The 15,645-nt window shown below is 48.0% G+C and overlaps 1 protein-coding gene across 2 annotated transcripts in view; it reads left to right on the forward strand.

Moving 5' to 3' along the window:
• LOC137300960 (multiple epidermal growth factor-like domains protein 6) overlaps positions 1–15,645 on the forward strand; it is a 292,410-nt gene that overhangs the window by 237,613 nt on the left and 39,152 nt on the right. For both annotated transcript variants that reach the window (XM_067970253.1, XM_067970254.1), the window contains 4 exons: positions 1,588–1,716; positions 2,611–2,739; positions 7,077–7,211; positions 7,611–7,745. In XM_067970253.1, coding sequence (XP_067826354.1) covers positions 1,588–1,716; positions 2,611–2,739; positions 7,077–7,211; positions 7,611–7,745 — 528 coding nt within the window. The remainder of the gene's footprint in view (positions 1–1,587; positions 1,717–2,610; positions 2,740–7,076; positions 7,212–7,610; positions 7,746–15,645) is intronic.

Consider the following 15,645-nt stretch of genomic DNA (forward strand, 5'->3'; position numbering starts at 1 on the left):
GCAGGAGGTTGTGGGTTCAAGTCCCACTCCAGAGACTTGAGCCCATAATCTAGGCTGACACTCCAGGGCAGTACTGAGGGAGTGCTGCACTGTTGGAGGTGCTGTCTTTTGGATGAGATGTTAAACCGAGGCCCTGTCTGTCCCCTCAGGTGGAAGTAAAAGATCACATGGCACTATTTGAGAAAGAGCAGTGGAGTTCTCCCTGACCAATATTTATCCCTCAACCAACATCACTAAAACAGATCATTCATAGAATCATAAATCATAGAACGGTTACAGCACTGAAGGAGGCCATCAAGCCCATGCTGGCTCTATGCAAGAGCAATCCAGCTAGTCCCACTCCCCTGCCCTTTCCCTGTAGCCATGCAAATTTTTTCCTTTCAAGTACTTATCCAGTTCCCTTTTGAAAGCCATGATTGAATCTGCCTCCACCACCCCTTCGAGCAGTGCATTCCAGATCCTAACCAATTACCTTAAATCTATGTCCTCTGGTTCTTGACCCTTCTGCCAATGGGAACAGTTTCTCTCTATCTACTCTGTCTAGACCCAACATGATTTTGAATACCTCTATCAAATCACCTCGCAACCGTCTCTGTTCCAAGGAGAACAACCCCAGCTTCTCCAGTCTATCCACGTAACTAAAGTCCCTCATGCCTAGAATCATTTTAGTAAATCTCTTCTGCACCCTCTCTAAGGCCTTCATATCTTTCCTAAAGTGCAATGCCCAGAACTGGACACAATACTCCATTTGTAGCTGAACCGGTGTTTTATAAAGGTTCATCGTGACTTCCATACTTTTGTACTCTATGCCTCTATTTTAAAGCCCGTATGCTTTTTTAACTGCTTTCTCAACCAGCCCTGCCACCTTCAGTGATTTGTGCACATATATTCCCATATCTCTCTGTTCCTATACCCCTTTTAGAGTTGTGCCCTCTAGTTTATATTGCCTCTCCGCGTTCTTCCTACCGAAATCTATATCATCATCACTTTGCTGTTTGTGGGATCTTGCTGTGTGTAAATTAGCTGCCACTTTTCCTACTTTACAACAGTGATGACACTTCAAAAGTGCTTGATTAGCTGTAAAGTGCTTTGGGACGTCCTGAGGTTGTGAAAGGCGCTATGTAAATGCAAGTTCTTTCTTTCTTCTTTCTTTTCTTTCTTTAATGCCCAGTGGACTGTTGGAGATGCTGCCCTTCAGATGGGGCATTAATTAGAAGGGCAGCCTCTTCTACAATGCAGCACGTCCTCAATACCGAACTGAAGTCTCAGTCTAGACTGTGCACTCAAGTCCCAGAGCCGAGCTTGAACCCACAACATTCTGACTCAGAGACCAGAGTGCCAGCAACTGAGTCAAGCTGAGACTGACTGCTCGACGTTGTAATGTGCCAGCCAGATGTAACAGACTGTTTTTAATGTGGCGTTGGCACATTTATTATTATTGTTCGGGATGGATGATAAAATGCCAGCTTACGCCCACTTCCCGAGAATGAAAAAAGATTTGTCTCCAGCCCTGTGGTTTGGTGTTTTCCAACTGTGCGTACTGTACTCGGTGAGTAATCATCTGCTATTTCTTGTTTCTTTCCCCAGCATGTCCGGAGGGGACATTTGGCCAAAACTGCAGCTTCCTGTGCAAGTGTAAGAACGGTGCGACGTGCGATCCACTGATTGGCAAATGCCGCTGCCCCCCGGGAGTTAGCGGTGAGATGTGTGAGGACGGTACGTTGGGTTATTGTTGCCGGAACATTATACCGTGATAAAGTTAACCGCCCATTGTTGCACAGAAACCCAGGGTGAGGCCAGTAATGGCGTACCACAGTGACATTTGCGGTGGAATCTCCGTCAGGGGCTCCCCAGAGACGGCTGTGGGGGGGGGGGGGGGGGGGGGGGGGTTGCCAGCTCTGGTTGGACGGATTCCTGGAGGTTTCATCACATAACCTCCCGCCTCGAACCACACACTCCTGTCATTGGTCCATCTTCCGAGCGCACTGCCTTCCTATGGCCAATTAGGAAGCGAACAGGCTCTTTTGTTACCCAATTGGATTAATCTTGATTGTCAGTTAAACAACCTTTTTTCCCCATCTCCAACATTTTTATAACTAATAAATGAAAAATGAAAAAGACACACAATTTTATTTCATGCCCATTTGATTTTTCTCCCGGGTTTTGCTCGCAGCAGTGACCTGGAGATTAATCTTCAATTCCTGGAGACTCCAGGGCAACCCTGGAGTGTTGGAAACCCTATGTAAACACTGTATCTCTGTTTGAGTGCGCACTTCATGTGTGTGTGTGTGTGTGTGTGTGTCTGCCCTTAGGTGTGTGTGTGCTTGCGTGTGCGTGTGTGTGTGCTTGCGTGTACGTGTGCGCTTGTGTGTGTGTACGCGTGCATGTGTGTACGCGTGCATGTGTGTTCATAGTTCTGGGCGGACTGCCTGCTCACCCCCTCACCTCCCCCCATCCCCCCCCCCCCCCCCCCCCCCGGAAGCTGTGCCCCCCTCATTTCTCAGACTTCTCGGCTATGGTTGATTTTGTGCATGTGGAAGCTTTCCAACTTTGCTTTAAAGTAAAACTGTGAGCCGGTTGATGTCCAGAGCTGACTGCCTTCTCCTTTAGGCTGCCCCAAGGGATTGTACGGGAAGTCCTGCAACAAGAAATGCAACTGTGCCAACAACGGGCGCTGTCACCGGATCTACGGGGCTTGTCTCTGCGATCCCGGCCTCTACGGCCGCTTCTGCCATCTACGTAAGTCGGGAGAATTTTGCTCCCCTCCAGCTGTGGCTTTGTTTGTTTGTTTATTAGGAGTTGTGGGCTAGCAGGATGAACTGTCGCCTGCCATTCCCCAAGACAGTGGGTATCGATCATGGCCAATCTTTCCTTTAATTTTTCATTACCAACTTGCTGGCAAGTGCGCACACACACACACACACACATACACACACACACACACACACACACATACACACACACACACACACACACACACAAGCAACACGAGCACACACACAAGCACACACACAAGCACACGCACACACACCACACGCATACACTCACTCGCACACACAAGCACACACTCACACATGCACACACACACAAGCACATACACACAAGCACACATACACACACAAGCACACAGAAGTTCACACACACAAGCACACATACGGACACACACAAGCACACACACACATACGCAAACACACACGCGCGCACACACACACACACACACACACACACACGCGAGTGGACAGCAAGTGCTCCTATAAATCACAGTATCATCTCCTACAGTCCGTCAACCAGGATTCACCAGGCTACGATGTAGTTGGGTGTTTCTCAACCGGACAAGGTCAGTACACCTCAAATCTTCACCCATGAGGCCTTCCTGACGATGACAAATGCCCTTGCGGACAAATACCATGTCCCATGTCGTTGACTCGTGCCCGCTAACTGAACTATCTGGCGGCCTACGCCCTTAACAGGCTGGCGATGCCAAAGTGGTATAATAGCTGGAATTGTACGGCGAGTCTGCAACACGCTAAATAAATGGCGGTGCTGGTGGTGAAAGGCGTGAGTGGGTATTGGGCACCTCTCTACAGGAGCCCCTTCTGTTGGAGATCTGTAGACCAATCGTGGTGGAGGCCCGTGTCTGGGATCAGGGTGTGGGAACCTAAAGAAAGTGGCTCGTGTTTAAATGGAAGGAAAATGTGATATGGAAAATAACAGGCCTGCCCCTCCGCACCAGAAATTTCTCGTTTGCAAGCCACTTATTATCGCTGATACTAGAGTGACATTGTTTGATTCCCACACCAGCCATTCGAATGGCCTCTCTGGGTGAGATTGTCAATTTGGTGACAATTAATGGCCTGCACAGTACTGTAGACTTGTACCCAATGGGGACTTGTTGAAACTGGCCCCCAACTCAATTTGCTAAAGACCCTTAAATCCAGCAGACAGATTTATCTCATCTCCCTGGCGTGCTGACAGGGACTAAAAACAATGTTCTTTCACTGCTGGGGCTGGATCCAAATCCCAAGTCGGACCGTCCAACTAAACCTTGTTTCTGAGCAACCGTTTTCAATTTTTAAACCAGCATTTCTTCATTTTGTATCAAATGGAATAAATGGGACCTACATTGCCACTCAGCCTGGTTGTCTCTCGCTGCTTTGGCACCTGGTGAGTTTCCATCCTTGTAAACTGTGGCTCGGTTTCGACATCTGCGGAGGGGGTGAGACTGGCTGTCTGTCTGCGGAGGGGGTGAGACTGGCTGTCTGTCTGCGGAGGGGGTGAGACTGGCTCTCTGCCTGTGGAGGAGGTGAGTCTGGGCCACTGTCTGTGGAGGGGGTGAGTCTGGCTGTCTGCAGAGGGGGTAAGTCTGGCTGTCTGCAGAGGGGGTGAGACTGGCTGTCTGCAGAGGGAGTGAGACAGGCTGTCTGCAGAGGGAGTGAGTCTGGCTGTCTGCTGAGGGTGTGAGACAGGCTGTCTGCAGAGGGGGTGAGTCTGGCTGTCTGCGGAGGGGGTGTAACTGGCTGTCTGCAGAAGGGGTGAGACAGGCTGTCTGCGGAGGGGGTGAGTCTGGCTGTCTGTGGAGGGAGTGAATCTGGCTGTCTGCAGAGGGGGTGAGACAGGCTGTCTGTGGAGGGGGTGATTCTGGCTTTCTGCGGAGGGAGTGAGTCTGGCTGCCTGCGGAGGGAGCGAGTCTGGCTGTCTGCGGAGGGGGTGACACTGACTCTGTCTGCGGAGGGGGTGAGTCTGGCTGTCTGCAGAGGGGGTGAGTCTGGCTGTCTGCGGAGGGGGTGAGACTGGCTGTCTGCAGAGTGGGTGAGACTGGCTGTCTGCAGAGGGGGTGAGTTTGGCTGTCTGCTGAGGGTGTGAGACAGGCTGTCTGCGGAGGGTGTGAGTCTGGCTGTCTGCGGAGGGAGCGAGTCTGGCTGTCTGCGGAGGGAGTGTGTCTGTCTGTCTGCTGAGGGAGTGAGACAGGCTGTCTGCAGAGGGGGTGAGTCTGGCTGTCTGCGGAGGGGGTGTAACTGGCTGTCTGCAGAGGGGGTGAGACAGGCTGTCTGCAGTGGGGGTGAGACAGGCTGTCTGTGGAGGGGGTGAATCTGGCTGTCTGCGGAGGGGGTGAGACTGGCTGTCTGCTGAGGGTGTGAGACAGGCTGTCTGCAGAGGGGGTGAGTCTGGCTGTCTGCGGAGGGGGTGTAACTGGCTGTCTGCAGAAGGGGTGAGACAGGCTGTCTGCGGAGGGGGTGAGTCTGGCTGTCTGTGGAGGGGGTGAATCTGGCTGTCTGCGGAGGGGGGTGAGACTGGCTGTCTGCAGAGGGGGTGAGACAGGCTGTCTGCGGAGGGGGTGAGACAGGCTGTCTGCGGAGGGTGTGAGTCTGGCTGTCTGCGGAGGGAGCGAGTCTGTCTGTCTGCTGAGGGAGTGAGACAGGCTGTCTGCAGAGGGGGTGAGTCTGGCTGTCTGCGGAGGGGGTGTAACTGGCTGTCTGCAGAGGGGGTGACACAGGCTGTCTGCGGTGGGGGTGAGACAGGCTGTCTGTGGAGGGCGTGAGTCTGGCTGTCTGCGGAGGGAGTGAGTCTGGCTGTCTGCGGACGGAGTGAGTCTGGCTGTCTGCAGAGGGAGTGAGTCTGGCTGTCTGCGGAGGGAGTGAGACTGGCTGTCTGCGGAGGGAGTGGTCTGTTGACTGGACCTTGGGATCCTGGTTGCTTTGATGTGAAGGATGGAACGTTTATTACAGTTGGAACAATGCTTGCTGAGGGCTGCATTATTCAGGTGTATGTGGTTCCCTGCTGGCTTGGCAATGGTACAGAGAATCCCACAAACAACAAGGGGCCATATGTACAGACCAATAAACCAATTACATTGGGCAATTGTGCCCACTATAAAATACAACAGATGAATGATGTCAGAGTATAAAGCAGAGGTTTATTACAGCATCAAGGCTGCTTGAAAGAAAGACTTACATTTATATAATGCCTTTCACAAACTCAGGATGCCCAAAAGCGCTTTACAGCCATTGAAGTACTTTTGAAGTTTAGTCACTGTTGCAATGTAGGAAATGTGGCATTCAATTTGTGCACAGCAAGATCCCACAAACAGCAATGTGATAAATGACCACTAATGTTTTAGTAATGTAGGTTGAGGGATAAATATTGGCCTGGACACCAGGGAGAACTCCCTTGTTCTTCTTGAAAATAGTGACGTGGGATCTTTTACGTGCACTTGAGAAGGCAGATGGGACCTCGATTTAACGTCTCATCCAAAAGATGGCACCTCCGACAGTGCAGCACTCCCTCAGTACTGACCCTCCGACAGTGCAGCACTCCCTCAGTACTGACCCTCCGACAGTGCAGCACTCCCTCAGTACTGACCCTCCGACAGTGCAGCACTCCCTCAGTACTGACCCTCCGACAGTGCAGCACTCCCTCAGTACTGACCCTCCGACAGTGCAGCACTCCCTCAGTACTGACCCTCCGACAGTGCAGCACTCCCTCAGTACTGACCCTCCGACAGTGCAGCACTCCCTCAGTACTGACCCTCCGACAGTGCAGCACTCCCTCAGTGCTGACCCTCCGACAGTGCAGCACTCCCTCAGTACTGCACTGAGGTGTCAGCCTGGATTTTGTGCTCAAGTCTGTGGAGTGGGACTTGAACCCACGATGAGGCGATGCTGACAAGGCAGCATTTATTGCCCACCCCCAGTTGTCCAAATGGCATTAAAAGTCAACTGCACGGTGTGGAACTGGAGTCATGTGTAGCCCAGACCAGGTAAGGAGGTGGCAGGTTCCCTTCTCTGAAGGACATTAGAGAACCAGTTGGGTTTTTACAGCAATCTGGAAGTTTTCGTGGTTTTTTTCTGGTACCGAATTTATTGAATTCGAGTTCATCATTGGGCTCACAAAAGATATCCCTCATTTCATGTCGTAGGCACTTTGTCTTCTTGCTTTAGTGATTTGGATTCAGATCTGCTGTGATTGAAGTTGCGTGTAATGTTTTTTGCGTGAAGCCTTCATGAAGAATGAGTTGTCCGTTTTAACCACGGTGCACCACTAACCACCTCTTTGTCTTCCCTCCCCCGCTCCGCCAGCGTGTCCAAAGTGGACCCACGGGCCTGGCTGCTCGAACGAGTGCCGATGCGAACAGCGGAACACGCTGGAATGCAGCCGCAAAGACGGAAGCTGCACGTGCAAGCCCGGTTACCAAGGCGTCACTTGCCACACTGGTGAGTGCCAAAACCACCGAGAAAGTTTGTTTCAGAGTTTGAAGGTGGGCGAAGGTGATCGTGCCTCAGCTGTTAGGAACAAGGAATGCCGTCGTCCTCAGAAAATACAGCCGTTGAATTCATCTCCCTGCCCTTACTATAAAAATAATTTATAAACATTTCAACAAAACACAACTTTGTATAAAAGCCTGAAATGGTGATAGATACCTTGCAGCCTGGTCAAATCTCTTTTTTTGGGGTTTATTTTAGATAGGGTTAGATGTCGGCCTAGATAATTTAGTAAAAGTCAACCAGTCTCCTCAGGAATAGGATGAAACACTGGGCTGCAGCTTGGTGTGTTGTGGTTGCCTTGTATTTATTAAAGCTTCATCCTTTGCTTTCTTTCCTTTTTGACCAAAGCCTGTGATCTCGGCTTTTATGGAGCTGGATGTAACACCAAGTGTAGTTGCCCAGCCGGTGTTTCCTGTGACCACGTGACTGGGGAGTGCAAGATGCTATGTTCTAAGGGATATCACGGAAAGAACTGCAGTCAAGGTACGTTTAACTCACAACTTTTTTTTTAAATTGAGAAATATAGGTCAAGGACCGTAATGCCACCAAGATTGACAAGAATAATAGAAGCATACAGCACAGAAGGAGGCCATTCTGCCCATCGTGCCTGTGCCAGCTCTTTGAAAGAGCTATCCAATTAGTCCTATTCCACTGTACTCTCCCCATACCCCTGCAAATGTTTCCTTTTCAAGTTTTAATCGCTCCACCATTGGCGGCCATGCCTTCAGCTGCCTGGGCCCTAAGTGCTGGGGAATTCCCCCCTTAAATCTCTCTGTCTCTCCACATCTCTCTCCTTCTTTAAGGCGCTCTTTAAAACCGACCTCTTTGATCAAGCTTTTGGTCACCTGTCCTAATATCTCCTTATGTGGCTCGGTGTCAAATTTTGTTTGAAAATCACTCCTGTGAAGCGCTTTGTGACGTTTTACTATGTTAAAGGCGCTATATAAATGCGAGTTGTTGTTGTTATTTATCCAATTCCCTTTGTGAAAGTCATTATTGAATCTGCTTTCACCACCCTTTCAGGCCGTGCATTACAGATCGTAACAACTTTGCTGCCCCTCTGGTTAATGAGATAAATCAGAAAGTAGTCACTGGGTGACGCCAAGCTTAGGTTTTGAAAGCCGGCAGATTGCCTGAGGAAGGGAAGTTCGCGAGAGGCTGGGAAAGAATGTATTTGTGTAGGAGACGGTGCGACCAATCTTGATTCCAAGAGTGAGGATGAAAGGAGAAGGAAGAGTGTTTAGGGCAGAGGAATTTGCGGCTTAGGAGGAGCAAAAGAGGAAAGTTCAGAGAAGCAATGACTATTGTATTGATGGAATTGAGAGAGACAATGAAGATTGCCAGGAAATCAATTTGAAAACTCTCAACCCGTTTCCTAGCAGGAATGAGGCAACTGCACGAAACCGTCCATAAACCAGCACTAAATTTGCTGTCTTATAGCGAGAGGCTGATGGAGGAACACGATGCCGTCACATTGCTACAGCAAGTGGGTTCACGCTCTCAACCCAAACACCTAACAGGGAAAATCTACCGAAACACATTTACGATATTGCTACACATTAGGGATGATGCTGTGCTAAAAGAAGAAAGACTTGCATTTCTATAGCACCTTTCACGACCTCTGGATGTCCCAAAGTGCTTTGCAGCCTTATTTCTTGAAGTGTAGTCACTGTTGTAATGTGGCAGCCATTTTCACACAGCAAGATCCCACAAAGAGCAATGAGATAAATGACCAAATAATCTGTTGGTTGAGGGATAATTATCAGCCAGGACACTGGGGAGAACTCCTCTGCTCTTCTTCAGATAATGGCCATGGGATCTTTTACATCCACCTGAGAGGGCAGACGGGGCCTCAGTTAAACAACTCATCCGAAAGATGGCACCTCCAGCAGTGCAGCACTCCCTCAGTACTGCACTGGGAGTATCAGCGTAGACTGTGTGCTTAAGTTCCAGGAGTGGGGCTTGAACCTACAACCTTTTGACTTAGAGGTGAGAGTGCTACCCACTGAGCCATGGCTGACACCACTCCCAGCCTAATGCCCTGCTCACCTGGAGCATGGGATGGATAGTCGGAGCTTCAGTGCTGTAGTCTTATCTCTGACTCATGCTCCCACTGGGAGATTGTGGACCTCTGATTCACCTCTATAGTGACTAGTGGAATTCCTACCTCATTGTTGGGGATTTTTACTCTGCATCTAACCCAAGGCTGTACCTGGCCTGGGAGTGATCAATGCTGACAGTGGGCGCCGATTTCCCAAGCGACTTTAAGGGCTTGGAATCTTCACATCAAAAGTTCCAACCTCCCGCAACCCCTGTGCCTTTAAAAAACAATAGTGCGGTTTGTAATATGATTGAAATAACAATAGTACAATTGAACGTAAACTTGCGCTATAAACTTGTTGCTAGATTCCCCATGGCTGCGTTGTGTACAGATTGGAATGATTTACAGCTACTAAAGTCAGTATACTGACAGCGCAGGGAGGCAATAAAATTAACAGAATAATTGAAACAGACATCACCTTCCTGACAGTCACTCCCTTGCAACCATTACTGGAGAGGCCCGTGAAAGATAAGCCTTTTCAACGCCATTACACCATGGCAGATTCGTTTGAAATGGCAACACGTCAGCCTTGGGCTTTCTTGGAGAGACAAACACGGCTAAATCCAAACTGTCTGATCCAGGTCCAAATTCCAATATTTGGAAAGGCAGTTTTGTTGGACAAATTTCCTGTGAGGAGAAAGGGAAGAGTACGATCTCCACTCAATCCCTTCACCCCTGACAGATAAATGTAAGAAAGAGCTTTCATTTAAAATACGCCTTTCACAATCTCAGGATGTCCCAAAGTGCTTCACAGCCAATGAAGTACTTTTGAAGTGTAGTCGCTGCTGTAATGTAGGAAATGTGGCAGCCAATTTGCGCACAGCAAGATCCCACAAACATCACTGAGACAAAAGACCAGATAATCTGTTTTGGTGGTGTTGGTTGAGGGATAAATATTGGCCCAGGACACTGGGGAGAACTCTCCTGTTCTTCTTCGAATAGTGCTGTGGGATCTTTTACATCCACCTGACAGGGCTTGGTTTAATGTCTCATCCGCAGGATGGCACACCCAGCAGAGCAGCACTCCCTCAGTACTGCCTTGGAGTATCAGCCCAGACTATGTTCTGAAGTCTCTAGAGTGGGGCTTGAACCCACAACCTTCTGACTCGGGGTGAGAGTGCTACCCACTGAATAAAAATCAGTAAAGTGACCAGGAATCTGTCAGATTGTTGTAAAAACCCATCTGGTTCAATGCTGTCCTTTAGGGAAGGAAACCTGCTGTCCTTACCTGATCTGACCTATATGTGACTCCAGTCCCACACCAATGTGGTCGACTCTTAATTGCCCTACGAAATGGCATAGCAAGCTACTCAGTTGTATCCAGGGCAACTGGGGATGGGCAATAAATGCGGCCTTGCCAGCGACGCCCACATCCTGAGAATAAATTTTGTAAAGTGTGACATTTACAGGCAATGCTCACTAAGCACAAGACTTGTGTGTGTGTGTCTTACATATAGTGCACAACCACCACACTCCTGACACTATCATTCAAAGTGTCAAAAGTGTTTTTAAAAAAAGAGAAGAAAACCCAGTCATTATTGTTATTGTTTTTTTCTGACCTTGATAACCTGCCCCTCCCCCAAGGGCGGGAACCAGGGATTTACCAGTACCTGCCAACCTACAGGATCATGCTCCAACGATTTGCCTCCAATTGACCTCAGGGTTGCCTACTTAGACAAGCCTAAACATGGGCGTTAAAGAGACAGGCCAGGTTTGACAAGGCTCCATTGTAGCGGCTGAACCGTACGCCTCGTTCCAGATCCCAGACTTTGTGCGAGCAATGCCACAAGAAGTCAGCTCACCTCTTAAAACTAAACCAAAACAAAGTCTTTCAACCCCGACTTAAGGCTGCCAAGTTTACGTGTTACGGTCTGTGTATTTGGAAAGCTGTTGCTTTGCATTTTGTCACCAGAGAAATATAAAAACATTATGATACAAAATATTATAAATCACAATGTTATGGCTTTCAGATGCGATCAAGGAAACTGTTGTTAATGAAAACCAGTATCGATGGTCCTAACAGAGTAGTAACTCACTAAATTATATTCGCTGTCATTTCATCGTCCTGTACATTCGTATCAGGGCTCCAGCTCCCCATATTAATACATGATTACAGGAGTCGATCTTTGATTACTACACGAGGCGCTGGAAAGGTTCTTGTGAACAGGAGCAGGCAGACGGGCCAATGACTCTGTACACTTGGGGGACTCATTAGTTCGGCGCACCATTGCGACCAAATTCAGCCCAGGCTGATAGGCCGAAAGTCTCCTCTAGCCAAGAAACCAGTGGCTCCCCCCCTCTGCAATCGGCCAACCCCTGTTCCCAGATATACCCGCGTCGGCCTCTGGGGCGGCCCGATATTGGCCTGGCCGCAGAGCGCCTGCAGCTCACAGGCAGGATGGACCCGGCCTCACGCCGGAAGGATCCGACAGCCAGTGCGCTCCGCCATTTTGCCGCCCGATAGTTAAGATTTACCCCTTTGCGTTTGTACACTGATATTACAACGGATTTTCAAGGTCGTTGAGTAGCCTGAATAAGGAGAGCTTTACTCTGTGCCTAGTAATCTAGACTGAGATTTCAGTGCAGTGCTGAGGGAGCGCTGCATTGTGGGAGATGTCGTCTTTCGGATGAGACATTAAACCGAGGCCTTGTCTGCCTGTTCAGGTGGACATAAACGATCCCATGGCATTTTTTCAAAGAAGAGCAGGACGTTCTCCTGGTGTCCTGGCCCAGCATTGATCCCTCCTCCAACATCACTAAACAGGTTAACTGGTCATTGAAAACATTTGTGGGCTCTTGCTGTGCACGATTTGGTTGCCGTGTTTGCCCACATAACAACAGTGATTACATTTCAGAAGTAATTCACTGGCTGCCAAGTGGTTTGAGATGTCCTGAGGTTGTGAAAGGTGCTCTATAAAATGCACGTTTGTTCTTTCTTTACCTGACCCTGGATGCCAATTGCTGTGCTTCATTCCCCAAAGGATATCTTTAATTGAGCGAGCACAACATTCTTTTGTTAGCCTAAATATCTGCTCCATTTAAGAGAATAGAACTTACAAGCCTTGGTCCCACTTAATCCATTCAATTAATCTCCATTGAAATCCTTACCGATTAATTATTACCAGATGATTTTTAGTTTAACTTAAATCCCTAACGTAGGATTGCTTGATTGGCCTGGAAAGAAGGAGATAGCTCATATTGCAACTCTTGGAGGGAATCATAAGTACGACAATGTTGCGAGACAATCACCCTCCATTTAACCCACACGGTACCTAACTCCAAGTGCTTGTTGGAGGAATGTAAAGAGAGCTTTACCTCATGTATAACACATGCTATACTTGAATGCTTTAAGGAGCAGTGCTTTGCCTAGTTCTGGTTCCGTGCTGTAACTAACCAAGGAGTGTCCACTGGGACAGTGTAATGGGAGCTGGACCTATCCCTTACTTTTTGCATTGAGGTCAGGTGACACTAAGTTTGGGATTTAAAAGTTAGTAGGTTGTAAGAGAAAGGTGAGATTGGGGGAAGCTGGGGAGTTCTACAGTTTTGAGGTCTTGAGATTGAATGAATTGAATGGCTCCTTGATGGGACAGTATGGAGAAAGAATTATTCTACATTTGCTCTGATCTGTGAGAATTACATTGGATAGTCAGTTAGATCGGATCGTCCAGAGGGAACTTTATCTTCCATTTAACCTAAGTCCAATCTAACCTGCAAAAAGCTTCATTGTGACATGAGGTTCAAGGTGGAAATATTCTCCCCTATTGGCCCTGAACTGTCATCCCTCAACTCAACACACATGCAATGGAAATAAATCTATAAGCCAAGAGTATGCAAAGGGGTCAGGGCCTCTGAGGGGGCCAAAGAATGGTAAGGAATGAGGATTGTAGTCTTTCAGACCCTTCAAATTCACACACTTGGAATGTGTTGATGTCACTAATACACTTTGCATCGACAAAATTGGAAATATTCAATCGGAGAATTTTTTTTCCGTCACGCTCAGATCTCTTTGTTCCGCCTCAGCAATAGGAAATAACAGAAATATTTTGCAGAAACATTTGGTTTGCGGGCCACTGCGAGGGTCTGGAAATGCTTAGAGCCTTGTTAAACAAGCAAAGATAGACATCTGCCATCAATTAGGGACGAGGAGAGCATAGGAAAGAAGCCATTTAAAAGTGCTGAAAGAAAGAGTGACCTCAGACTGAGCTGAGAGGCGTGTGGGATGTAGAAATAGGAGATAGGGGCAGTATAAGGAGTATGGGACTAGGCAACGGAAACAGCTTCAGGGGTAAAGAACAAAGATATGGGAGCAGTATAAGGAATATTAAATTAGGTTATGGAACCATCAAAGGGTTATGGCACCATAACAGATATGATGCCAATATAAGGAATATGGGAATAGGATCAGCATGAGGGATCTATAACTAAATACATAATATGCAACTAGCAAAAGAATATGGGACCATATCAGATATGAAAAACATGGGAATAAGAATATAAGATTAAGGTACACAATATGGGACCAGTGTAAAGAAAATGGGAGAAGGACTAGGAAACAACATTATGAATATAGGTTATGGGACCATAATGGATATGAAACCAGCATAAGGAATTTAGGACCAGGATATGCAGTTCCATTCTGATTCAGCCTTAGCTGCAGTCAGAATCTCAGGGCCTATATTTCTTGGAGCTCGCTATAAAAACCCACACTCTAAATGTATGGCACATTGTGCCCAGTGATATCCTATTACTAGTGCAACAGCAACTTGCATTTAAATGGTGGAAAATCATCCCAGGCCGCTTCACAGAGGCACAAGGGAGAAAATGGACGTCTAGCCAAAAATGATATTAGGCGGGATGAGGCTCTTCAAGGAGGAGAGGGAGGTGGAAAGTTTTAGTGAGGGAATTGCAGAGTGTGCGGCCTAGGCACCTGAAAGCAGGAGCACCAATGGTGGTGTGAAGGGGGGGGGATGAACAAGAGGCTGTAGTCAGAGAAATGGAGAGTTCAGGGGGTGGGGGTTTGTAGGGTCGGAGGCCATGGCAGAGATAGGGAGGGGCTATCTCCATGGAGTGCTTTAAGCACAAGAATTTTAAATTTGAGGTGTTGGGGGAGCAGAAGCCAATGTAGGTCAGTGTGATGGACGAGTAGGCCATGGGCAGCAAAGTTTTGAAGAAGAATGGCGACTGGGAAGCTAGCTAGGGAGCATTGAAATAGTTGAGTCTGGAGGTGACAAAGGCATGGATGGGGGGTTTTACTGGCAGATGGCAGGGGTGGGGGGGTTTAGAATTTCTGCAGGGGTTCCTTGATCTCCCACAGTAACTTCGACAGAAGATCGGCAGAAATGGAGTCAGTGGCCGTTTGTGCTATTTCTCTGTGATTTCCACTGAGGTTACAGCGGGAGATGGGAGTACCCCAGCAGAAATTACCAGCAAGGCTGAGGTAGGGGTGGAGGTGGGCGACTTCTGAAACTGACAAAGGGGCTGAAAGATTGATTTATTCAGCACTAGACCTCATTCCCACCATTCTGCCCACGTTTCGTATTCTGTTACCTACATGTGTCCCACAGCCCTGCCAGCTCTCGCACGTTAGACGTCAGATCCACACATGGGATCGCATTCGCTTGTCCTGCCCCCTCAAAAACACGTTCACTCTGCTAGAGAAAGGAACAGATCGCTACGCTGGTGGGGCTCTTTAAAAGAAATAACTTGCATTTATACAGCGTCTTTCACGACCTCAGGATGTCCCAAAGTGCTTTATAGCCAATGAAGTTCTTTTTGAAGTGTAGTCACTGTTGTAATGTAGGAAACATGGCAGCTAATTTATCCGCAGCAAGATCCCACAAACAGCAATGAGATAATGACCAGATAATCTGTTTTTGATGTTGTATGATGCAACCTTTGCAGTTTCAAGACTTCTCTCTTAAAGTTATACAGTCTATGGTTTTAATATAGGGCTTTCACTACTGCTGTGGGTACTGGGACAGCACTCTCTCTATAGCTGATGGAGAGAACATTCTCAAATCCATCTGGGCCATGAAGTCAGAGTAGGAGAAAAGGGAACAAAAGAAAAAAGATTAGAAAAGAAAAGTTTTCCATTTGAAGTCAACACAACCTTTAACCTTGTTCACGTTTTGGCGCCAGGCAGTTCCTTATTATAAGGCTCGTGACTGAAAATCTCACACATCAGATTTGCCTTATGTTGGCAGCTCTGCTATTCATCAATGCTTCAAGAGCCTCGATGCTCTTATAAAAATAGCCCTGGAAAATAGAAACTGCGCGGAACTA

This window comes from Heptranchias perlo, chromosome 32 (genome assembly GCF_035084215.1).
Source record: "Heptranchias perlo isolate sHepPer1 chromosome 32, sHepPer1.hap1, whole genome shotgun sequence".
Taxonomy (NCBI): Eukaryota; Metazoa; Chordata; class Chondrichthyes; order Hexanchiformes; family Hexanchidae; genus Heptranchias; species Heptranchias perlo.